The sequence below is a fragment of the Capra hircus genome, chromosome 19 (genome assembly GCF_001704415.2).
Source record: "Capra hircus breed San Clemente chromosome 19, ASM170441v1, whole genome shotgun sequence".
NCBI classification, from domain to species: Eukaryota; Metazoa; Chordata; class Mammalia; order Artiodactyla; family Bovidae; genus Capra; species Capra hircus.
This window is the reverse complement of record NC_030826.1, coordinates 55075689-55098917: the sequence shown is the minus strand read 5'-3', so window position 1 is coordinate 55098917 and position 23229 is coordinate 55075689. Positions and strand designations below refer to the sequence as shown.

General features: G+C 58.3%; 1 protein-coding gene across 7 annotated transcripts in view; it reads left to right on the top strand.

Annotated features, from left to right (window-relative positions):
* Positions 3476–23229, top strand: part of ITGB4 (integrin subunit beta 4) — a 32458-nt gene continuing 12704 nt past the window's right edge. For 5 of the 7 annotated variants that reach the window (XM_018063802.1, XM_018063800.1, XM_018063801.1 and 2 more), the window contains exons 1-26: positions 3615–3720; positions 7283–7371; positions 8332–8414; positions 8629–8730; positions 8869–9073; positions 10042–10138; positions 10325–10496; positions 11421–11684; positions 11957–12046; positions 12324–12446; positions 12907–13071; positions 13222–13298; positions 14186–14388; positions 15965–16068; positions 16173–16271; positions 16409–16538; positions 17134–17256; positions 17354–17460; positions 18194–18227; positions 18418–18609; positions 18867–18970; positions 19263–19321; positions 19459–19482; positions 20792–20940; positions 21027–21206; positions 22013–22161. In XM_018063802.1, coding sequence (XP_017919291.1) covers positions 7293–7371; positions 8332–8414; positions 8629–8730; positions 8869–9073; positions 10042–10138; positions 10325–10496; positions 11421–11684; positions 11957–12046; positions 12324–12446; positions 12907–13071; positions 13222–13298; positions 14186–14388; positions 15965–16068; positions 16173–16271; positions 16409–16538; positions 17134–17256; positions 17354–17460; positions 18194–18227; positions 18418–18609; positions 18867–18970; positions 19263–19321; positions 19459–19482; positions 20792–20940; positions 21027–21206; positions 22013–22161 — 3114 coding nt within the window. In that variant the 5' untranslated portion in view covers positions 3615–3720; positions 7283–7292. Of the gene's footprint in view, positions 3721–7282; positions 7372–8331; positions 8415–8628; positions 8731–8868; positions 9074–10041; positions 10139–10324; positions 10497–11420; positions 11685–11956; positions 12047–12323; positions 12447–12906; positions 13072–13221; positions 13299–14185; positions 14389–15964; positions 16069–16172; positions 16272–16408; positions 16539–17133; positions 17257–17353; positions 17461–18193; positions 18228–18417; positions 18610–18866; positions 18971–19262; positions 19322–19458; positions 19483–20791; positions 20941–21026; positions 21207–22012; positions 22162–23229 lie in introns of all 7 variants that reach the window. The other 2 variants (XM_018063803.1, XM_018063798.1) reach the window with 2 other exon arrangements.

Below are 23229 nucleotides of genomic sequence, written 5' to 3'. Positions count from 1 at the left end.
TCAACAATGGATGCTAGAACAGTTCAGTGAAAGTTTGTCGGGAAAAGGGCAGGATGACAAAACACCATCACCGCCTCTTACTTACTTTTTAATCATAAAGTGAAAATGCATTTTTACAATTAAGAGAGATGGTGAGGCAGCTAACATCCTGCGCCAGCCAATAAAACACAGCACCTCCGAAGAGGTGCTTACTCTTCCAATAAGTGACATACATCGTCAAGCAAAAATAGTGGCGGGCTTCCCTGGTGGCTCAATGGTTAAGAATCCACCTGCCGATGCAGAGGACAGGTTTGATCGCTGGTCCGGGAAGGTCCCACGTGCCAAGGAGCAACTAAGCCCTTTTGCCTCAAGCACTGAGCCTGTGCTCTAAAGCCGGGGAGCCACGACTACCTAAGCCTGCTCACCCTCCACAGGAGAAACCACCGCAATGGGGAGCACTTGCACAACCACTGGAGAGCAACCCCTGCTCCCTGCAACGAGAGAAAAGCCCGAACAGCAACAAACACCCAGCACAGCCAAAAATATACAAATAAAATGATTTATTTAAGTCAATGTTTGGGGGTGAGAGAGGGGAGAGGCTGTTTTAGGAGTAAGACAGATTAAACAGTCAACTGTGGTGGGGATTAATACAAGGTCTCTAGACGGGTCACCAAACTGTTCTGGTCACACATCCACTGTCCGTTTATTATTCAAGTTGTTTCTTTATAGAAACGGGTACCGTAACTGATGTACACGGTCAAGCAAAAAGTAATGCCTCCTGTGGCGCATCCCTGGAGAATACTCCGTCCACCTCGGATGCCCGTGGTTTAAACTGTGAGTTCCGTGAAGCAAGCAGATGTTGTGGCTCATTCCTCTGCGATCCCCAGCACCTGGCATAAGAGCTCGTTAAATGCTTGTCAATGAATAAATGATTGAACTAATGAGGGAGCAAGTCTGGCCTCCTTGAGGCCGTGGAATGAGCGTGGGTAGGTGGCAGCTGCCATCTGAGGTTCCTGGACCTCTCTTTCAGGGACCTCAGCTCTTAGGCAAAGTCTGCAGAAGGAAACCCCACTACATACCAGACTCACTCTGGCCCTAAGGCTGCAGAATCAGACAATAGAGGGTTTTGTTTTATTTTTATTTTTTATATAGAAGTAATATGTAGTACAAAGCTCCTTAACCCTTTGGGGACCAGTACCTATTTGGGAATTCAGTGTAATCAAAGGATCCTTTCCCAGAAAACCCACATTCCCGTGTCAGATACACCTTGAGTTTCACACGTGATCTCAGATGATTCATGGACCACCCCCTGACCCAGGTCCATACTCAGGTTCTGGGTAATGAAATTCCAGACTTGAAGAAACCCGAGGGACCTCATGGTTTGTCTTCTGAGGGCCTCTCAGGGTACACATCTCACCTCTCAGCTGCTGCCAAACTCCTGCTCTCCTAGTCTCTTTTTTTTTTTTTGGATTGTGCTGTATAGCATGTAGGATCTTAGTTTCCCAACCAGAGATTGGACCTGCACCCCTTGCATTTGAAGCACTGGACCCTTGCATCTTAACCACTGGATCACCAGGGAAGTCCCCCTAGTCACTTTTTTTAAATGATTTTATTTATTTATTTGTGGCCGTGCAGGGTCTTCGTTGTGCGGGCTTTTCTCTAGATGCTGCGAGTGAGGACTACTCTCTAGTTGCGGTGTGAGGGCTTCTCATTTCAGCGGCCTCTGTCGCGGACCACGGATTCTAGGATGTTCGGGCATCAGTAGTTGCGGCTGGTGGGCTCTAGAGCGCAGGCTCAATTAGTTGTGGCACACCAGCTTCGTTGTCCCACAGCATGTGGGATCTTCCAGGACCAGGGATGGAACTCATGTCTCCTAAATTGGCAGGCAGATTCTTTCCCACTGAGCCACCAGGGAAGCCCTCCATTAGCCATTTTTTAAAGGGTCTGGAATGAGGAGGGGAAAGGGTTGCTGAGCTCAGTGGGGTCTGTGGCATTACTGCCTCTGGGCCGGGCTCTCCTTCTCTTGGAGGGCTCATCAGCAGCCCCCACTGTGGGGTACACCCCCTGATGGATGGTGCCAGCAGGCTGCTCCCTGAGCCTGTATTTCCCAGGGTGGACTGGGTGACGGCTGGAGTAGCTCAGATCCATCGGGCATGACCTGGGTGCCCCAACCAAACTGGGGCTTCTTCCACAGAGCTCCCCACTCCAGGAGCCAGCCTCTGAGCCCCTGGCCCAAGCAGAGCAGATCTCAGATGCCTGGGCAAGGTGCCAAAGGGGTGACCTGAGGCTCGTGCAGTTGCAGTGAGCACTTACTGTCCTTGGCTGCTTCTCAGTCAATCCCAGCTGTTCCTAGGGTCACTCTGAGAGTTGGCAGTGTTTGCACCTGTTTACAGATGAGAATGCTGAGGCTCAGGGAGGCTGTGTCAACTACACGTTTATTGAGCAACTGCTATGTGCCCAGCACTGAGCTAGGTGCTGGGGATCAAAAGATGTGCTACACCATGCCCATCCTTGGGGTTCACCCTGCAATAGGGAAGAGACCCCTAAACAGATTATTTCAAACCAGTGTGGCAAATGAAAAAAAAAAAAACATGCCCCAGGGGTACACAACCCAGTCCAGGGTTCAGGGAGGTCAAGGAAGCTCCTTGGAGCAGGTGACATCAGCATAAGGCCCTCAAGGATAAGGAGGATAAACCAGGCTGGGTGAGAGTGGGAAGACCCCAAGTAAAGGGACCAGCCTGGTGTAAAAGAGCCGCAGTCCCCATATGCAAGAGGATGCTGGCTTGAAGCTGCTTGGTTGGGGGTCTCTCTCATTTTGTGCAAGGTGGAGCCAGAGAAAAAGACCAAGTTGAGGTCATGGAGCAACACCAGAAAGGTGAACCCACTTAACCAGCAGCACTTGAGAGAGGACGAGCTGGGTGGGGTGGGGTCAGATTTGTGCAGCAGCTCGTCAAGAACAGCTGTAACCTCAGGTGGGTGCTGCCTCTTGAGGGGCATTACTCTCGCTTTAAGAAGGTTTAATTAGCTTGCCTGCAGACACTCAGAGAACCAGTCCTTGCCCAGAGCTCCCTCTGGGCTCACGGGGTGAATGCGCTGGCGAGTTGGGGAGGCTAAGATGCTGGGAAGGCAGACCCCGCCTGGGGCAGCCCAGAGCTCGTCCTCGGCGCTGGCACACAGAGAGGGGATGCGCTGTGTATGATTGTCGGGTTGTGTGTCTGGGGCTCCCGACGGCTCCCCAGGGCAGGGGCGATGGCTCCCGGCCCAGGGTCTGGAGGAGAAGGACGGCGGTCCCAGAAGGGGGCTAGGAGGGGCCGCCTCTAGGTGGGGGCAACCCGGCCCCCGAGCCTGAAGCCCGGAGGGGCGAGGAGGCTCGGCCCCCGGGGCTGGACCGGAGAGAGGCGGGTGGCTCCTCCCCGGCCCCGCCGCCCTGGGTCGGGGCGCGGGGCCGGGCGCCGCGGGAGCCGCAGCCCTTTCCGGGGGGCGGGCCCAGAGGCGGCAGCGCCCGGCTCCTGCCCCGACAGGTGCGCGCCGCGCGCAGGAATGCGGCCGGCCTGACTCACCAGCGCCTCCTTCCTACCTGCCGCCCGCCCCATAAAGCGGTCCCCTCCCCGCCGCCGCCCGCCCTCCCTGCAGCCCGCCCTCCCTGCAGCCCGCCCTCCGCACCGTCCCGGCTCGCCCGCGCGCCGCATCTGGAGCCGCCGAGCGGAGCCCAGCGCGGGGAGGGTGCGAGTCCGCCCCAAGGTAGGTCCAGCCATCCCCCCGCACTCCGCCCGCCCCTCCAGGGCCCCGAGCCGCCGAGGCTGGGCGCGCTCTAGGAGATCTCCGAGGGGAGAAGCGGAAAGGGAGTGCGCACCCCAGCCCCGGGCAGCCCGACGGGGAGCTGATTGGTGGGCCGGCAGCTTTTGTTTCCCCAGCTCTTCCTTTCCTAAAGGCCGGCCGCCCAGGGCAGGTGCCCTGCCTGCCCGGGTGTGTCCAGGGGACCCCCGGCTGAAAGGGAACAGGCAGAGCTGGAGAAGGCGCTTGGTTGTCAGACCTCTGGGTGGAGGAGGGCAGCAGGGAGAGGTCTGGGCTTCGGGTGGGCGCTTGGGAGAAGTGGTGGGCAGGGGCCCGGTGGGTGGCCTACTGGGCTGGGCACTTCTGGGGTTCAAAAAGAAGCAGCCACCTAGAGGCAGAGACCCTCCGATTTGGCTGGGTGGTGCCACCGTGCAGCTGGGGTCTGGGGACTCCTTGACTCTCCTCTCCTCCTGGCTAGGCACACGTCTGCCTTGCTCCCAAAGTCAGCTCAGGACACCTTTCCTCCAGGAAGCCCTCCTGACCTCATGGCCCACCACTGTGACCTCCTCCAGGGCCAGCCCCCCGTCCCCACCCTCTCAGCCCCGGGTGGCCCTGTCCGGTTGTAGGTGGGGACCTCTAGATGGTTCCTCCTGGGCTCCTTCTTCTCTCCAGTGGCCTGGCCACACCCTGAGCCCAAGGCTGGACGGGGTTGTGGCTGCCTCAGACCACAGCTGGACGTGAAGTCTGCAGGTCTCTGTCCCGGGGGGCTGAGCGGGTAAAGGAAAACAGGAGGGACAGCGGGGAAGGGGTGTCCGTCTGTCTCCTTGGCCTTGAATCTGCGGGTGATAGAGCAGCAGAGGGGCCAGAGGATAGGGAAGCAGGAGGGAAGAGAGCTGTGGAGGGCGGGTGCAGACGTGCCAAGCGGGGGCCCCATGGGGTAGGTATCAGGAGAACGCTGAGCCCACATTATGTGGGCCATAGCGTGTGTCCAAGAGTATGTATGTCCCTGAGCCTGCCAGACTGGGTGTGCTGCTATGTGATAACAGTGGGTGGCAAGCACTCACTTCCGGGACCCGGCTGCTACATAAAAAGGCCCCGCGCCTGGTGGGACCCAGAGTAGCCTGGAGGGACCCAGAGTAGCCTGGAGGGTTCGTGTCCCAAGGCCTCTTCCCATGCTGCCACAGTCACGTCTCCCAGGAAGCCCACAGTCCTCTTATGTGACATCTTTTCACCCACCAATGACTACTTTGAAAACTTTTTAGGGAGGCCCCTTGGTGGTCCAGGGCTTCCCAGGTGGCAAAGTGGTAAGGAGTCCGCCTGCCAATGCAGGAGACACGGGTTCGATCCCTGGGTCAGGAAGATCCCCTGGAAGAGAAGATAGCAACCCACTCCAGTATTCTTGCCTGGAAAACTCCCATAGACAGCGGGGCCTGGCGGACTCCAGTCTGTGGGGTAGCAAAGAGTCGGACACGCCTGAGCATGCATACAGTGGTGGTCCAGTGGATAGGAATCGGTGCTCTCACTGTCTGGGGTTGGGGTCAATCCCTGGTCAGGGAACCAAGGTCCCACAAGTCACTCGGTGTGGCCAAAAACAAAAAAGCTTTTTAGGCAGTTCCCTGGTGGCCCAGTGGTTAAGACTCAATGCTCCCAATGCAGGGGGCACAGGTTCATTTCCTGGTTGGGGAACCAAAATTTCTCATGCTGCAAGATTCAGCCATAAAAAAGAAAAAAAAAGTTTAAAAACACAAGTTGAGAAAAACACAACACTCCTGTGTGCATCGCTGCTATTTTAGAGTCTCTGAATATAATGTGAAGGTTAAATGGGGCGGGGGTGCTGCTGCTGTACTGCCCCGTCTCGTCTGGACAAAGGGGAGCAGGCAGTCATTCCCCCACTGGTTCCTGTGCAGATTAAATGGCGATTATGTACATGACATGCTGGGCACTTGCCCATTGTGTGCCCAGCCTGGGGGCACAGGAGAGTGAGTAAGAGCCGGGTTGGGCAATGCCTGTACCTGCATGTATAATGGTGCCCCAGGGAAGCCCGGGGAAGCAGCCAGTATTGTGTAGCCTGTGGGTGTGGTGCCTGTGCCCCAAGGCTGCAGGAAAACCATTTCCCCGCAAGAAGCACCCCTCCTCAGCTGGCTTGGGGCACCCTTACCCCAGGCCCATCTTAGAGGCGGGCTCCTCCCCAGCTGACTGCCTGTGGATGAGGTGGAGCTCCTGGTCGCCGCCTCGGAGAGACGGAGGCATGCCCTCCTGCAGCCCCTCGGGTCTCCCCAGGGCCTGGGGTGTGCCTGCCCCACAAGCCAAGGCCTGAGTGAGGACTCAAGGCTGAGGGCCAGTAGGCATGGCCTAGTCGCGGGCTGCTGGGTGACTGGCTCTGGAGAAGGAGGCCGGGCAGTCACTCTTGCCCTCAGCTCTGCCAGGCCAGGCGCCTCTGGCCAGCTCTTCTCTTCAGCAGGCTGTCCATCTTGAAACGTTCTCAGGAATGTTACTGCCTGCCCTGGAAGGTCACCAATGACTCGAGATGGTTTAAAAGTTGAACCAAAGGGGCCTTCCCTGGGTCAGTGGTAAAAGAATCCGCCTGCCAATGCAGGAGACACGGGTTCAATCCCTGATCCAGGAAGATCCCACATGCCGAGGAGGAGCTAAGCCCGTGTGCCACACCACTGAGACTGTGCCCTAGAGCCCGGGAGCCGCAAGCAGAGAACCCACCGCAGGGAGAACCCCACTCACCGCAACTGAGGAGAAGGCCTAGCACAGCCAAAAGCAATGAATAAATAAATCGTTTAAAAAAAAACAGTGACGCAAAGGCAGATGGGGTGTCCTGGGGTGGCTGGCAGTGTGTGTGTGTATGAGTGGGCTGCAGGGGCTTTTAATCCCCCTCCAGGCTAACTTTCTAAAGGGTGATCTGCTCAGAATCCCCCAACTCAACTCGGGCAGGCGCAGGTGCGGGGACCCCCTCCTCTGATGGGCCAGGCAGCCATTACAGAACTTAGCTGAGTAGCAAATCATGTCCTCCCTTCCCTAGGCCCCCAGTACTGCGGAGGGCCCCCCTCCTTCTAGGCTGTATCCCATCACCGGAGGGCAAGTAAGCGGGCCAGGACCCTCTAGGGTGGCCCTGTCCCTGCCAAGCCTGACCCAACCCAGTGGGGTCTGAAAGGCGAGGGTGGAAAAAAATCCCTGGTCTTCCCTCCGGGGAGCCCAGTACAAGAGACCTAGCAGTGGGACAAGCTCAGAGCCCACAGTCCTCAGTGGTGAGAGGGTGGGGGCCTCCCTCGCAGGGTGTAGGCCTACAGGGCATCTGGCCGCTCTAGGGATGCCAAGGAAGGGGCCAGAGGAAAAGAGGGATCAGGGATCCTGGGCCCTGCCACTTGTAGGCCAGGTGGCCTCGGAACATCACTAAAATTCTCAGAGCCTGTTTGTACATCTGTGCAATGGGAACGGTGGAGCTCTGATGAGGACCCAGTGAGCTGACACGTGGACCAGGGTTGTCAGGCATCATGTGTCAATTGTGGGTGTTTTACAGGAAGAGGAGGATGGCAGGGCCACATCCCAGCCCGTGGACCAGGCTGCTGCTGGCAGCCCTGCTGAGCGTCAGCTTCCCCGGGGACATGGGTGAGTCGGACACGCCCCTGCAGCACCCTCCTTGGCGGGGCCTCAGCTTTCAAGGCCCTGCCCTTAAGGTATCAGGGGTGTGGGGGGAGGCTGTCACTCAGTGTCTGGCCCAGACCCTCACTCAGCCATTCAGCAAACAGCCACCACCCACTTCAAGGGTTGTGGAGCAAGCGCAAGGAGACTTGGTCTGAAGGAGGGAAAAGACATCCACTCAGAGAAGGCAGGTGCTTACAGGGTGTGCTGAGGCCTGGACAGCGGAGTTGAAAGATTTTATGGGAATTTGAAGGAGAGGGAGGTGATCGACACTGGCTCTCTGAGTGTCTGCAGTCCGCAAAGGGCTCCTACTGATGGAATAGTGCCTGTCAGTGGACGCCATGGCTGGCAGCTCAAAGCAGTCCGTGGTAGGAACATTTATACTTTGGAAATCGGTAAATGCTGCAAGTCAGGGCTTCCCTGCCCTCACCGGAGACACTGCTAAACACTGACGGCACTCCTTTTCCTGAAAGTCCAGGAGCCCTGCCCACTAGCGAGGGCGGGTCCTCACTGTGATTTTAACTGAACAAAACCAGACGGTATCCCAACCTTTGGGGAAACTGAAGTTTCACCTCATTTATTTATTAAAAACTTACCATGTGCAGGGCATAGGCTCAGCACTAGGGACGCTGATAAAAGAAACACAGTCCCGGAGGAGCAGGCAAGGGGGCTGGTTAGGGTGTCCCCGCCAGCAAATGAGCCAGCGCCTCCATCTCAGCCCCTACCCTCCTTCCCTCCAGACTTGGGTGGAAAATCCCAGTTTGAGACCTGGCTCTTCAGGTTGCTAACCGCGTAGCCATTGGCCTCTGTTTCCCCCTCTGTATCTTGGGAGAGAGTCCCTACCTCTTTCAAATGAGGATGCTTAAGGGGAGGGCTTGGTCCTGGGGGAGACCTATCTCAGTGGGCCCACCCCGCTCTGCTCCGCAGCGAACCGCTGCAAGAAGGCCCAGGTGAAGAGCTGCACCGAGTGCATCCGCGTGGACAAGGACTGCGCCTACTGCACGGACGAGGTGTGTTGCTGCCCGGCCGGGCCGCCTCCCCCGCCTGCGCACCCACCCCTGGGCTCTGGCCGAGTCCACATTTGCCCCACCCTCGGCCCAGCCTTGGGCCAGCTGGGCGTGGGAGAACGGGCAAGGGTTCAGGAAAATTGAGGGGTGTAAATCCGGGGTTAGGAGAGCAGCGGGGACGGGCACGGCCCCCCTGACCCCGTCTCCTTCTGGCCAGGTGTTCAAGGAACGTCGCTGCAACACCCAGGCTGAGCTGCTGGCTGCCGGCTGCCGGCTGCAGAGCGTGGTGGTCATGGAGAGCAGCTACGAGATCATGGAGGTGCCTGGGGTCGGGGGTAGGGGGAGACAAGCTCAAGGCCAGCTGCTTATGGGGCGTTATGGGGTCCCCTGGCTGAGCGGTCTCTCCATTAGATCTGGAGAGGCCCTCCAGCCAGCTGTCCTCCTCCCTTGGGCACAGGAAAGGCAGATCGACACCACGCTGCGCCGCAGCCAGGTGTCCCCCCAGGCACTGCGGGTGCGGCTGCGGCCGGGTGAGGAGCGGCACTTCGAGCTGCAGGTGTTTGAGCCCCTGGAGAGCCCCATGGACCTGTATATTCTCATGGACTTCTCCAACTCCATGTCTGATGATCTGGACAACCTCAAGAAGATGGGGCAGGATCTGGGTATGGAGAGGAAGACTGCGGGGCAAGGAGAGGGTGCCCCCCCACCCCCAGCTGCTGAGGAGGCCAGGGCTCAGGCCAGCTATACCCACTCCTCAAGGAAGGACAGGACTTCTGAGCACCCCAAGAACTCCTCCCCATTCTCAGAGGAGAGTCCTGGCCAGACCCCCAATAACCACCCAGCAGTACAGAGGAAGGCACCACTGGGTGGGCCCCAGACCCCCTCTGGTCCTTTTTGGGTTTTTTGGCTGGACCGTGTCACGTGGCTTGTGGGATCTTAATACTGTGACCAGGGGTCAGACCCGTGCCTCTGCAGTGGAAACCCAGAGTCCTAGCCATTGGACCGCCAGGAAATGCCTGCCTCTGGTCCTGACAAGGAGGGTCCCAGCTGCTATGAGGCTGAGGTTAAGTCCGAGCTCAACAGACATCTGGTCCAGCTCCCCACCGCCCCCTCCAACTTGCTGCGTGCGTGACTCCGGGTACCCTGAGTCCCATTCCCTTCATCTGTAAATAATGACAGGGCTGCTGTGTGCACCAACTGATGCCAAACATGCAAAGCATTGACGTTAAGTTATTAAGTTATTCTTCCTCTTCCTCCTTCCCAAACCAGCCCCCAACACCTATGTGGATGTAGGGTTCTTGGGGCTCAGCTGCCCTTTCTTTTTGTTTTTAAAAAGTTTATTTTTAATTGAAGGATATTGCTTTACAATGTTGCATTGGTTTCCGCCATACACCAACATGAATCAGCCGTAGGTGTACCTATGATCCCCTCCCTCTTGAAGCCCCCTCCACCTCCCACCCATCCCGCCCATCCCACCCTTCGAGGCTGTCCCAGAGCCGCCGGGGTTGAAGCCCCTGAGCCACACGGCGAATCCCCCGGCTACTATTTTACACATGGCAGCGTGTCTGCTTCTGTGCTACTCTCCGTCAATCCCACCCACAGCTGCCCCGTCTTTCCTACTGATGCCCAGCTCAGGTCCTGAGGCAGCTCACCAGTGACTACACAATAGGATTTGGCAAGTTCGTGGACAAAGTCAGCGTCCCTCAGACGGACATGAGGCCTGAGAAGTGAGTGATCGACCAAGTGGATAGGGGTCTTGGCCAGGTGGCCCACCTCCTCTCCACCCAGGCACTTTGAAAATCTTGGGGTTACACTGAGCCAAGGGGTGGTCTGCAAGGAGGGTGGGCGCGGGGCATGGGGGTCTTCTTCCCTGACTTTCTCTCTCCCTGATGCTCCCCTTCCCACCTTCCTAGGCTGAAGGAACCCTGGCCCAACAGTGATCCCCCCTTCTCCTTCAAGAATGTCATCAGCCTAACGGAAGACGTGGAGGAATTCCGGAACAAGCTGAAGGGGGAGCGCATCTCAGGCAACCTGGATGCCCCCGAAGGAGGTTTCGATGCCATCCTGCAGACGGCCGTGTGCACCGTGAGTGTGGGGAGGCTCCTTCCGATCTAGACCAGGGCTGTGTCAAGAGCTGCCCCCTGGCCTGCTCTGGTGCCAGGCTGGGGCCCCCATGCTCTCAGACAAGCTCAGACCCTCTGGGGGACCCTCAATTCCAATCCAAGTTTAGAGGTGTTGGGGCCTGAGCAGTCTTACCCTGGTTTTGTATTGGTCACCAAGGTGGACCTGAGCCTCGGCGTTCTGGAAACTTCAGTGCCCCGAGCCCCAAGCTCCCTGCTAATACCCATCTCCAGCTGTGCTAGAAGAGGGCACTTTTTACGTGCACATCAATTTTTTCATTTAAAAAATAATGCACCGATGTTATAGACAATTTGGAAAACAAAGAACAGAAATTGCCCATAATTCCACCACCATCACAGAGACAGCTGCCTGCCCCGGCAGCGTGTATTGTTCCCTTGTGTAGTCGAAATCAGTGCACATTATATTCTGCCCTTTTTTCCCCCCAACCTATTACTTTTATAAACATGGTTTGCAAAACCACCCTATATATTTCTCAAACAAATGGCCATGCGCTGCTGTCCCTGTTTTAAGTCTCTTGTTGAACGTTGGCGTGGTGTCCGTTTTTATATGCAGTTGAGAGATGCTCGCAGAGTGATTGAGACCTTGAGGGGACAGCTGGCTGAAACTGGCTCCCATCTTGCGTGGTGCCCGCTGTGGGCACCATCCCTGCGTCCATTTCCCGCTCCCCATGGCTGGTTTCTGTGCCCCCTCCCCACCCCGGTCATCCTTCCGGCGCTGTTTGTCATGAGCGTTGCTCACAGAGGCTGTGAATCGCGAGTCCTTGCTGAGCGCCGCGTTGGGACGCGCCTTCGCCATGATGGTGCACGGCGCTGTGACATTGCCATCAGCAGGCTGCCTGCTCCACGGGCACCTTTTTGCTCTCCCCAGAGGGACATCGGCTGGCGCCCTGACAGCACCCACTTGCTGGTGTTCTCCACCGAGTCGGCCTTCCACTACGAGGCCGACGGGGCCAACGTACTGGCCGGCATCATGAGGCGTAACGACGAGGAGTGCCACCTGGACCCCACGGGCACCTACACTCAGTACAAGATGCAGGACTACCCATCGGTGCCCACCCTGGTGCGCCTGCTCGGCCAGCACAACATCATCCCCATCTTCGCCGTCACCAACTACTCCTATAGCTACTACGAGGTGCGGGGCTGGGCCTCCCTGGGCTCGGGGGAGGGACCCATGGAACTTCTCAGACACACCCCCCACCCTCCTTTCCTTCCTTCCGGAAACTTCAGATGGGCCCTGGTGGGAAGAGGCGGTCATGTGCCCATCCTCTGACCCCACTCCCCAGCAGGCAGGAGCTGAGAGCGTCCCCCACCCGCAAAGCGGGTGAGCCCCAGAGCTCCCGTCTGGATCCGGAGCGATGGCCCCCGTCAGAGGCTGAGCCCCGGGCCCGGCTTTCTCTCCCGCAGAGGCTGTCGTCCTACTTCCCCGTCTCCTCACTGGGGGTGCTGCAGGAGGACTCGTCCAACATAGTGGATCTGCTGCAGGAAGCCTTCAACGTGAGGGCCAGTGAGGGCTGCGGGGCCCGAGGGTGGCGGGGGTGGGCGGGAGAGATGGCCGGAAGACAGGATGGGGAAACAGGATGGGAGGGCGGAAGGGACTCCTGCGGTCCCTGAGGAGCCCCCTGGGCTGGCCCCAGGCTCCTGCAGGCTCTGCTCCCATGAGCCCCCGGCACCCAGGCCTCCGTGCAGGTAAGGCTGCAGCTCAGGCAGCCAGGCCGCAGCGGGCGGGTCTGGGCCCCACCTCCCAGGTCATCAACAACCTGCCCCCTTTTAGCGCATCCGCTCCAACCTGGACATTCGGGCCCTGGACAGTCCTCGAGGCCTGCGGACAGAGGTCACCTCTAGGATGTTCCAGAAGACGGACACAGGGTCCTTTTTCATCCGGCGAGGGGAAGTGGTATGCCTCCATGGGGGCCCCAAGAGAAGGGAGGATGGGGACAGCACCCTGTGGGGTGGGGTCTACCCAAACAGAGATCCAGAGCGTGGCCTCCCGAGTCAGACAGATCTGGGTTTGAAGCCCCCTGGAGCAGCCCCTTGGCTGAGCTCTGCCCTGCCCTTGGCTGAGCTCTGCCCTGCCCTTGGCTGGTGCTCAGCTGTAAAGCGGAGATCAGTCAGCATGGAGCCCAGGTTGCTCAGCTGAATGAGCAGGCCGAAGGCAGCTCTGCTTACTGTCGGGCTCTTGTTATCCTGACTGCCTGGAGGAAGCGAGTTGGCAGCCCTGAGGAAGGACAGGCAAGGAGCTGGGTGGCAGGGGCCAGACACATTTCTGAAGCTTTAGGGCTGAGAGCTTTCAGGTAGAACTGCCATCCCAGCTGGTCCAGCTGGGCCTGCCTCGGCTAAAGGCGGGGTCCTTGCAGGGCACATACCAAGTGCAGCTGCGGGCCATCGAGGACTTGGATGGGGCTCATGTGTGCCAGCTGCCGGAGGCAGACCAGAAGGGCACCATCCATCTGAAGCCATCCTTCTCCAACGGCCTCCGGATGGATGTGGGCGTCATCTGTGACGTGTGCTCCTGTGAGCTGGTATGACACAGCCCTGCCCAGGGGGCGCGGGCAGGGAAAGGCTAAGCTAACCGCCCGGGGACCCGAGTAACAAAGCAGAGCTCCCTTTTCGGGGTGCTGGCAAGCATCTCCTGCCCTTCCCCCACCCACCTCACCACGATTTCATTCCAGCAAAAAGAGGAGCGGTCATCTCGCTGCAGCTTCCATGGGGACTTCATGTGCGGACACTGTGTGTGCCATGAGGGCTGGTAAGTGTGGAGGGGGTGAAGCCGGCACCCAGGATGCCAGCATCTCCCCGTGAAGGGGCCCGCAAGTGCTTGACACTGGGCATACCATGGAGGCAGGCTGAGGAGGGGGTGGCAGCCGGGCATAGAAAAGGCTGAGAAAGGGGCACATCCAGTTGGTGGATTAAATTCAAAGCACTTTGAAAAACATGGGTTTAGGAATTCCCTGATGGTCCAGTGGTTAGGACTTGGTGTTCTCATGGCTGGAGCTGTGGGTTCATTCCCTGATCAGAAAACTTAAGATTCTGCAAGCCATCCAGTGCAACACCCCACCCCCACCCCCCAAATAAAACCTGGATAATTCTTGAAAAAATACCTGGGTATATCGGATTATCTCTGGAAAGTCATTTAAGAATCAGGACAGTGGCCATCAGGGTCTTGTGGGTCAGGCAGAGGGGGAGGCTGACTTTGCCCTCCATCCCTTTTGAACCTTTAGTATCTGAGCCATCCTGGAGAAGGAAATGGCTACCCACTCCAGTATTCTTGCCTGGAAAAATCCCATGGACAAAGGAGCCTGGTGGGCTACAGTCCATGGAGGTGCAAAGAGTCGGACACGACTGAGCACACAGCACATTTGAGCCATGGGCCCCTATTCCCTGAGCAGAAGTGAGTCACGGATGAGTGATAGTAAGAGTAAGGGCTTTTCAAGCTTCAAGACACTGAACAGATTTGTCGTGACTTGAGGGGACAGAGGGAGGGTCTCAGGGAACTGAGGTTTGAGTTCAGTTCACCCACTGCTGTCTGCTTAACTTAGACCCATTTAGAGCCTCAGTTTCCTCATCTGTAAAATGGGATGGTGAAGGCCCAGCCTTCTTGCTGGGCAGTGGGGAAGTGACTGGCTCCTCCTGCAGGAGCGGCAAGACCTGTAACTGCTCCACCGGCTCCCAGAGCGACCTGCAGCCCTGCCGGCGGGAGGGCGAGGACAAGGTGTGCTCCGGGCGGGGCGAATGCCAGTGTGGGCACTGTGTGTGCTACGGCGAAGGCCGCTACGAGGGTCAGTTCTGTGAATATGACAACTTCCAGTGCCCCCGCACCTCTGGGTTCCTCTGCAATGGTAAGCTGCTGACCCGGGCGGGGTGGCACGGGGCTTTGGGGGCGGCCTGGGTGCCCAGCCCACACCCTGCCCCGCTGGCTCTCCCATCAGAGCCCAAGTAGGGAGAGCCACACCAGGAGTCAGAATCCCCACGTCCAGGCCTAGCCCTCCTCCAGATTCCCTGAGCGCGGCCCCCAAGTCCAGCCCCAACCTGGACCTCTCTCCTCCTCCAAAAACTTGATGCCCAAGGCCCCTACCAGCATGACATTACCCTTATGTTTAAGACTCTGGCTCCCCTGAGGTCCTCCAGTCCATGCCCACCTTCTTCTCCACTCTCCCACCCCACTAGGGTGGGTACTACCCAGCTCGGTCTCAGGGATTGGTGCTATAAGGCATGGTGATCTTTCCTGTCTTGGAAGGTGCTACATCTCTGGCAGGCAGGGCCTGGGGTAATGCATCCCACAGGGCCCAACACAGTGTGGGTCCAGGCCAGGGGCCTATAGGCTAGCCAGAGCTTCTGGAACTGGGCAAGAGCCACAGAACCCACAGGGCCACAGGGAAGGACTGACTGGGTAAATGGAGGAGATTGAATGAAAATCCACTCACCAAATACTTATTAAATCCCAACTGTATACTTGCCACTGGGGGTCTACTCTTTCCTTCATTCTTGCTTTTATCTGCCTTCTCTTCTCTTTACCTGCCTACCCCACAGTGTACTCAGAGAAATGAAGGGAGAACCCAGGATGTCTGGAGAAAGACAGGTATTTAGCACAGGTGGAGCCATGAGATAGGAAGGGAGGGAGATGCTGCTGGAAAGGAGGCAGGGCCAGAGTGTGAGGGGTTTGGATTCCAGGCCAGGATGTACCAGTTTTAGTCTAGTCCACACTTTTTCTTAAAGGGCCAGACATTAAATGTTTTCAGTTTTGTAAGCCAAACCATTTCTATCACTACTACTCAGCTCTGCCGTTGTAGCAGAAAGCAGCTATAAGCAATACGGAAGCAAACGAGTGTGACTCTGTTCCAGTAACTCTTTTGCAAAAGCAGGTGGTGAGTTGGATTTGGCCTGCAGGCTGCAGTTAGTCAACCCCTATTGTAGCAAGGATATTGGACTTTATCCTTTGGGCAAAGGGAATCATTGGAGGTTTTAATTTCATTTTCTCTTTATATGTTAACTTTGTAACCAGCCACCTTGCTCAACTAACTTATGAAACCTAGTAACTTATCTATAGATTCTTGCTATTTGGGGACATTTCTGATACTGGCAAATAATGACAGTTTTTTGTTTCTTACTTTCCAATACGTATGTTTTATTTCGTTTTCTTACCTTATTGCATTGGCCAGGACTCATCAGAGGTTCTTAAACAGGGGAGACATGTGTCTGGGTTTGTGTTTTAGGGTGATCACTCCATCTGCAGAGTGGAAGGTAGAGGGCAGAATAGAGCTGGAAAAATGGAGAGAAGGGAACTCCAGGAAAGAGAGGAAGAGATGACTGCCTGTGGCTGGAGATAGCCTAGCTCCCAAGGCAGCTCCGCCAGGTGGGCAGGCGGGACTGCAGGTGCAAATGTGCCGCTCCTCTCTCGCTTTCCCTTCTTTGCAGACCGGGGACGCTGCTCCATGGGCCAGTGTGTGTGTGAGCCTGGCTGGACAGGCCTGAGCTGTGACTGTCCTCTCAGCAATGCCACCTGCATCGATAGTAACGGGGTAGGCCTGGGCATGTGGCAGGCAGTGGGGGACAGGGGGCGGGGCCCCCCTCTCAGACAGGGATGGGGGCGCAGCTGGCTCACAGGGGCCCCCTCTCGCCTCAGGGCCTCTGTAACGGACGTGGCTACTGCGAGTGCGGCCGTTGCCACTGCAACCAACAGTCGCTCTACACGGACACCGTCTGCGAGATCAACTACTCGGCGGTGAGGCCGGACTCGCTGGGTGTGGGTGCGGGGACCCATCGCCATGGGGGCTGCCCAAGGGGGTGAGGTTGCGGGAGCAGGCCTGGCAGGGGCCACCCAGCACAGTGCCCGTCTGCCCCTCCTCCTCGTCCACCCAGATCCGCCTGGGCCTCTGTGAGGACCTGCGCTCCTGCGTGCAGTGCCAGGCCTGGGGCACCGGTGAAAAGAAGGGGCGCACGTGCGAGGAGTGCAGCTTCAAGGTCAAGATGGTGGATGAGCTTAAGAAAGGTACAGGGCAGGCAAGAGAACTAGGCAAGGGGAGACCTCTGAGAGGTGGGGGTGTCGCTCATCGGGGCGGGGCTGTAGAGCTGGGTAGGGGGCTCGTAGTCCAAAGTGAGGACAGGCAGTCCGCAAAGAGGGGTTCCAGGCCTGGGGAGTGGTCACAGAATCCAGACCGGGCACACAGACCCCGGGAGGGGACGCACAGTCTGGCCAGGGCACCCAGTCCTGGGGAGGGGGCCATGATCATAGCAAAGGTGCAAAAATGGGCCCTGGGGCACACAGCCTCCTTTCCTCTGGTCAGAAAAGTGTTCTAGAAGCCCAGCTCCTGAGTGATGCCCAGGACAGGCACAGATTTACAGGCTTTGATGGTCCTGGGCAGGGCAGCCCCCACATTACCCCCCCACCCCGCCCCCCGTGTGCAGTCTGCCGGGAACTCACATTCTTCCCCAGGGAGAGGCCTCCTCTCCTCCATGCCAACCCCGTGATGGGCGAGGTGGGCCCCAGAGCAAGGCCGTGGTGAGGAGCGGACCCCTCGCCAGGCCCTGAGGTGCTCCGGGCTGGGGTCGGGTGCCCTGCTGACGGTCTGTGTCTGTGTCTGCAGCGGAGGAGGTGGTGGAACACTGCTCCTTCCGGGATGAGGATGACGACTGTACCTACAGTTACACCGTGGAGGGTGACAGCGCCCCCGGGCCCAACAGCACCGTCCTGGTGCAGAGGAGGAAGGGTGAGCCGGCGGGCCGGCAGGGATGGGCCTGGGTGGCCTGTCAGACCTGCTTCGGGGGGATGGCACTGGCTCCCTCCTCCTCCTCTTTCCTCCCTAGAATGCCCCCCGGGCACCTTCTGGTGGCTCATCCCCCTGCTCATCTTCCTCCTTCTGTTCCCGGTCCTGCTGCTGCTGCTCTGCTGGAAGTACTGTGCCTGCTGCAAGGTGGGGGCTTCCCCGGTCCCCACCCCACCGGGGTCCCTGTAGAGGGCAGGGGCCAAGTGAACCCACACATTCCGCCCAGCTCTGGTGCCATCCCCACCCCAGCCCCTCGCCTCTGCCAGCCACCAGTGGCCGAATTCCTGGGAGTCCCTGGCCCGGGGGTCAGCCGCATGCAAAGGGTCACAAGAGCCAACAGGAAGGAAGGGCTCTGCCCACCAGGAGCTGGCCATCTCCCTGGGAGAAAAGACTGGAGACAGGAGAGTGCAGAGTATGGCCCGGCATGGAATACTGAAGGGGGCAGAGGCGCCCATACAGCAGCCCCCAGGGTCGTACTGGTGTGTGTTAAGGGAAAAAGCGTTCTGTGATCAAATACTTTTGAGAAAGCGGTTTCTCCTCTGCAGGGCTTCTCGGAGCCTTTGAGCTAGTTGTTTGCATAATGAAACTACATGGGGAAGGAATTCAGTGCTTCCCGAAGGGGTTTGATCACAGAACCTTTTACCTTCCGGAGTAGATAGTGGGACCAGAGTCCCAGGGCGTGCATTTTGGGTACCCTCTGCCCCCGTTCACCTCTGTGCCCACACCCAGGCCCCTGTAACTGCTTGGATATCCTGATGTCTGGGGAAGGCACTGCTGACCCCTCTGGACCACTGGCGTGGGTGGGAGGCAGTAGCCGGAGGGACTTCCCTGGGCCAGTGTGGCCGTCTCAGCTCTTATCCCCACCCTCCTTGCCTCCTAGGCCTGTCTGGCCCTTCTCCCTTGCTGCAACCAAGGTACGGGCCTGGCCTCGGCGGGGGTGGTGGAGCTCTGACAGCTCCGCCTTCAGCGGGGGTGGAGGGGAAGCAGGGCGCCAAGTCTGGGACAGAGGCCGGGGACCGTGGCGGGGGTCCCACCTGTGGGGTGTGGTGGGGGAGGGTCTAGAAAGCAGCCCCTCAGCCCCGTACTGAGGCCCAGGTCCCACAGGTCACATGGTGGGCTTCAAGGAAGACCACTACATGCTGCGGGAGAACCTGATGGCCTCGGACCACCTGGACACGCCCTTGCTGCGCAGCGGGAACCTCAAGGGGCGCGACACAGTCCGATGGAAGATCACCAACAATGTGCAGCGGCCGGGCTTCGCCTCGCACGCTGCTGGCATCAACCCCTCGGAGCTGGGTGAGGGCCGGGGCTGGGCACCGCGGCTCCTGGCGCTGCCCTTGGGGCCTGGGGCATGTTCACCACTGCTTGCCGCTCCGGGATCCAACATTCCTCTTTTCTCTGGGTATTGGGTGCAGGCACATGCCTGTTACCTCCTACCCTTCCTGAGGGGTACATGCCCCCAGTGCCCCCCAGTCTGAGCACGGCTTCTGGAGGGGACTTCTGCAGTGCCCACCATGGTGGGACTGACGATCCCCTCTTCTCGCCTGCCCTAGTGCCCTACGGACTGTCCCTGCGGCTCGCCCGCCTCTGCACCGAGAACCTGCTGAAGCCTGGCACACGAGAGTATGACCAGCTGCGCCAGGAGGTGGAAGAGAATGTAAGGAGCTGGTCCCCGGCAGCGGGTGCTTCTGGGCCGGGTGTGAGACTGGTGGCGGGAGGGCAGAGGGAAGCTGCCATGGCAACTGGATGTATCCGGGTGGGAGAGAAGGGCTTCCTCGGACATGTGCATGGCCGGGGGGTCACCCTGGGATCTGCCCCCTGTGAATGCTTCCAGAAGGGTAGAGCCACTGCTCATGCCTGTGGCCATGCCCCCAGCCACGCCCAGGAGGTCCTCTGGGTGCAGGGGCTCCCCCAGGGCCCCAGCCTCACAGCCCTCCCTTGCCCGGCAGCTGAACGAGGTGTACCGACAAATCTCAGGCGCCCACAGCCTCCAGCAGACTAAGTTCCGGTGGGTCCTGGGCGCCCAGGGTGGGGTTGGGGGTGGGGCACTGCTCCCATAGCTGACGCCAGGGGATTTCTCCCAAGCAGATAATCCCTGCCCCCTAGGGACCTTCTGGCTCACGGTCTTCACTTTGTCCCCCACAGGCAGCAGCCCAACGCTGGGAAAAAGTGAGTAGAAGACACATCGGTGGGCAGTACCAGCCCCAAGTCCCACCTCCCCCTTCCCCACCTCCCCCATCCCCACTCCCGTCTCCATCATCTCCGCCCCATGGGAGAGGAGGGCTGTCCAGGTCTGTCCTGGGGTAGGACCTTCACTGAACACATACCCGTATGAAGCCCTCACTGACAGCCAGCCCCTGTATGAGACCAAGGAACCCACAGGGAAACGAGCCAACCCAGTCCCTGGCCTCACACAGGCAATAGCCCCCACCCAGTACCAGGGACGGCGGGTGCCCAGAGCCAGACCTTCTCTGAGGCCAAAAGCCTTGATCCTGGAGGCACCGCTGGTTACTAACCAGATGGTCCAGTGGGTGACACACTTCTTTCCCAGTTCCCACCCCGAGTCCCAGACCCCCCAGGGAAGAGTGGGGTGGGGTTCAATACCAAGAAGACAAAACCCAGCTCTCACCGGGCACAGCGCTGTCAGTAAGAACCACTGAGACTGGCACTTTGAGTGCTGACCACCGGCCAGGCCTTGTTTTAAGGACTCGTGTGTGTAGTTCTTACTCAAGTGGGTAGCACTGCTATGCCCTTTGTATAGTTGAGGAAACTGAGGATCAGAGAAGTTAAGTAACTCACCCAAGGTTACCTAGCCATTAAGATAGAACCAGGGGAATTCCCTGGTGGTCCAGCAGTTAAAGCTTCCTAGGTGGCTCAGTGGTAAAGAACCTGCCTGCCAGTGCAAAAGACAAAAGACACGGGTTCAGTCCCTGGGTCTGGAAGATTTCCTGGAGTAGGAAAGGCAACCCACTCCAGTATTCTTGTATGGAAAATTCCATGGACGGAGGAACCAGGCGGGCTACCGTCCATGGGGTCACAAAGAGTCGGACACGATTGAGCTCAACACAGGAGCAGCAGTTAAGACTCAGGCTTTGGCTGCCAGGGACCAGGTTCAATTTCCATATGGTTGGGTGAAAAAAAAAAAAAAAAAATTTAAGATGAAGAGCCAGGATTGCAGCCAGGCAGTCTGGCCTGTCCCCTTGGCATCTTTGCTGCCCCGCCTCCATGTGTGTGTCATCAGCCCTTCTGGGAGAGGTGGGCAGGGAGAGGAGCCTCCTCTCACAGATAAGGACCCTGAGGCTGCAGAGGGTGGTGGCGGGGCCAGGCGGGGTCTCTGCGTCTGTCTGGCTCTGAAAAAAACGCTTTTTGTTGCCTGGAATCTTGTGCCCCGATGCAGAGAGGACAGGCAGGAGGGGCGGACAGGGATGCGTGGCAGCCTCCCAGATGGCCTGACACTCCCCACCTACCCCGCCCCCAGGCAGGACCACACCATTGTGGACACGGTGCTGATGGCTCCCCGCTCAGCCAAGCAGGCCCTGTTGAAGTTGACAGAGAAGCACGTGGAGCAGGGGGCCTTCCATGAGCTCAAGGTGGCCCCCGGCTATTACACGCTCACTGCAGACCAGGGTAGGTGGGCAGGCTCCCTGTGCCCCTCCCTCTCACCTCCCACCCCCGTGCGGGCCCCTGACCCCCATCTGATGGCTCCCCACCAGACGCCCGAGGCATGGTGGAGTTCCAGGAGGGCGTGGAGCTGGTGGACGTGCGGGTGCCTCTGTTTATCCGGCCCGAGGATGACGACGAGAAGCAGCTGCTGGTGGAGGCCATCGATGTGCCCGTGGGCACCGCCACCCTCGGACGCCGCCTGGTCAATATCACCATCATCAAGGAGCAAGGTCGGTCAGGATGGGGGCCACCGGGGACCCAAAGGGGACTCTGGGACCCTTGTCTCTCCTCACATCCAAGTGGAAGTGAGACTTGGTCCTGTGGCCTAGGCAAGCAACTCAACCTCTGAGCCTTGGTTTCTCCATCTGCAAAATGGGTATTAGGCTCTTATAAGGGGGGTGTGGCTGTACCTCTCTCATAAGTGCGCAGTGGGGGGCTTCTCTTATCATCACCAGAGGGTACTGAGTTCTCCTGGAGCCTTCCCACGACCCTCTCCTTGTCCTGTGGCTTTTGAACTTGAGACTGAAAGGGTCCCCAGGATGCCAGGACATCAGAACAAGAAGGGACCTGGGGCTTCTTCTGCCCAGGCCTACCTAGAGGGCGGGCAAGGCGTCACACCACCGTCACCTACCTTGCCTTCCCTGCTAGTTCCTCGGGGAAACTGGACTTGTTGATAACCGTCCTTCCGGTGTCCAGAGGGTCTGTTCTGGTCGCTGACCCCTCCTCCCCACTTGCCGCAGGACTTAGGCCTGCTCTGCCTCGGCCCTCGGTCTCAGCCCTCATCTCTGGTCTTGCCGCTGCCTGGCTTCCCTTCTCTGCCCCGACCCTTCCAGGATGTCAGCTGGACACTGTTTCAGCCTTGTCAACTTTTCCTGGAAGACTTTTCCAGCCCCTCTGTCCACCCTCCCCAGAGAGCAGAGGGGTGAGGGGTGATAAGCAGACTCCTGAAGTCTGAGCTGGGCTGGGCCAGAGGGAGGGCAGGGGCTGAAAGGGGGACTGTGGTCAAGACCCCTGACCAGCGCCTGGCTCCTTGCAGCCAGCGGGATCGTGTCCTTTGAGCAGCCCGAGTATTTGGTCAGCAGCGGGGAGCATGTTGCCCGCATCCCTGTGGTCCGGCGCATCCTGGACAGCGGCAAGTCACAGGTCTCCTACCGCACGCAGGACAACACTGCCAAGGGCAACCGGGTGAGTCCTTGCCACGAGGTCAGGCACATCCCAAGGGCCCAGTGGGGGCCGGACACAGCGGTATCCTGGGTCTCTGGATGCTGGTGGTGCCACAGGCTGGACTCCCAGGGACACGTTCCCTCTGCCACCCTGCAGCAGGGGCATCAGTTCAGTTCAGTCGCTCAGTCATGTCCAACTCCTTGCGACCCCATGGACTGCAGCACCCCAGACCACCCTGTCCATCATCAACTCCTGGAGCTTACTCAAACTCATGTCCATTGAGTTGGTGATGCCATCCAGCCATCTCATCCTCTGGTTCCCCTTCTCCTCCCGCCTACAGTCTTTCCCAGCATCAGGGTCTTTTCAAATGAGTCAGGAAGATCTCCTGGAAAAGGAAGTGTTAACCTACTCCTATTCTTGCCTAGAAAACCCCATAGACAGAGGAGCCTAGTGGGCTACAGTCCATGGGGTGGCAAAGAGTCGGACAGGACTGAGCAATTTCACTTTCACCAAAAAGGCCAGTGATGCCCTGAATAAGGCCTCCTCATGTCCAGACCATCCACGTCCCCCTTGCAACATTCCAGGACCCACCCAGACACTCTTCAAAGAAATAGACTGCCCCCTCTGCCATGGCCCAGAGACTCTGGCCTTCTTGTCCCCAGGCAGGCCCTCTGTCGGCCAGGCCACAGGACAAATCCTTCAGGGCAGGGAGGGCCTCGTGGTGGGCTGGTGTCAACTTTTTCGCTACTTAATCACTCTCAGACAACAGCCATGTCCGTGCTTAGTTTGGCTTATACGTCTGTTTTTCTAAATTAATTACCAACGTTTTGTGTATTTTGATTTTTTTGGCCATGCTGCGTGGCTTGTGGGATCTTAGTCCCCCAACTAGGGATCAAACCTGGACCCAGGGACCTGGCAATGAAATTGAAGAGTTCTAACCACTGGACTTGGAGAAGGCAATGGCATCCCACTCCAGCATTCTTGCCTGGAAAATCCCATGGATGGAGGGGCCTGGTGGGCTGCAGTCCATGGGGTCGCAAAGAGTCGGACACGGCTGAGCAACTTCACTTTCAATTTTCACTTTTCACT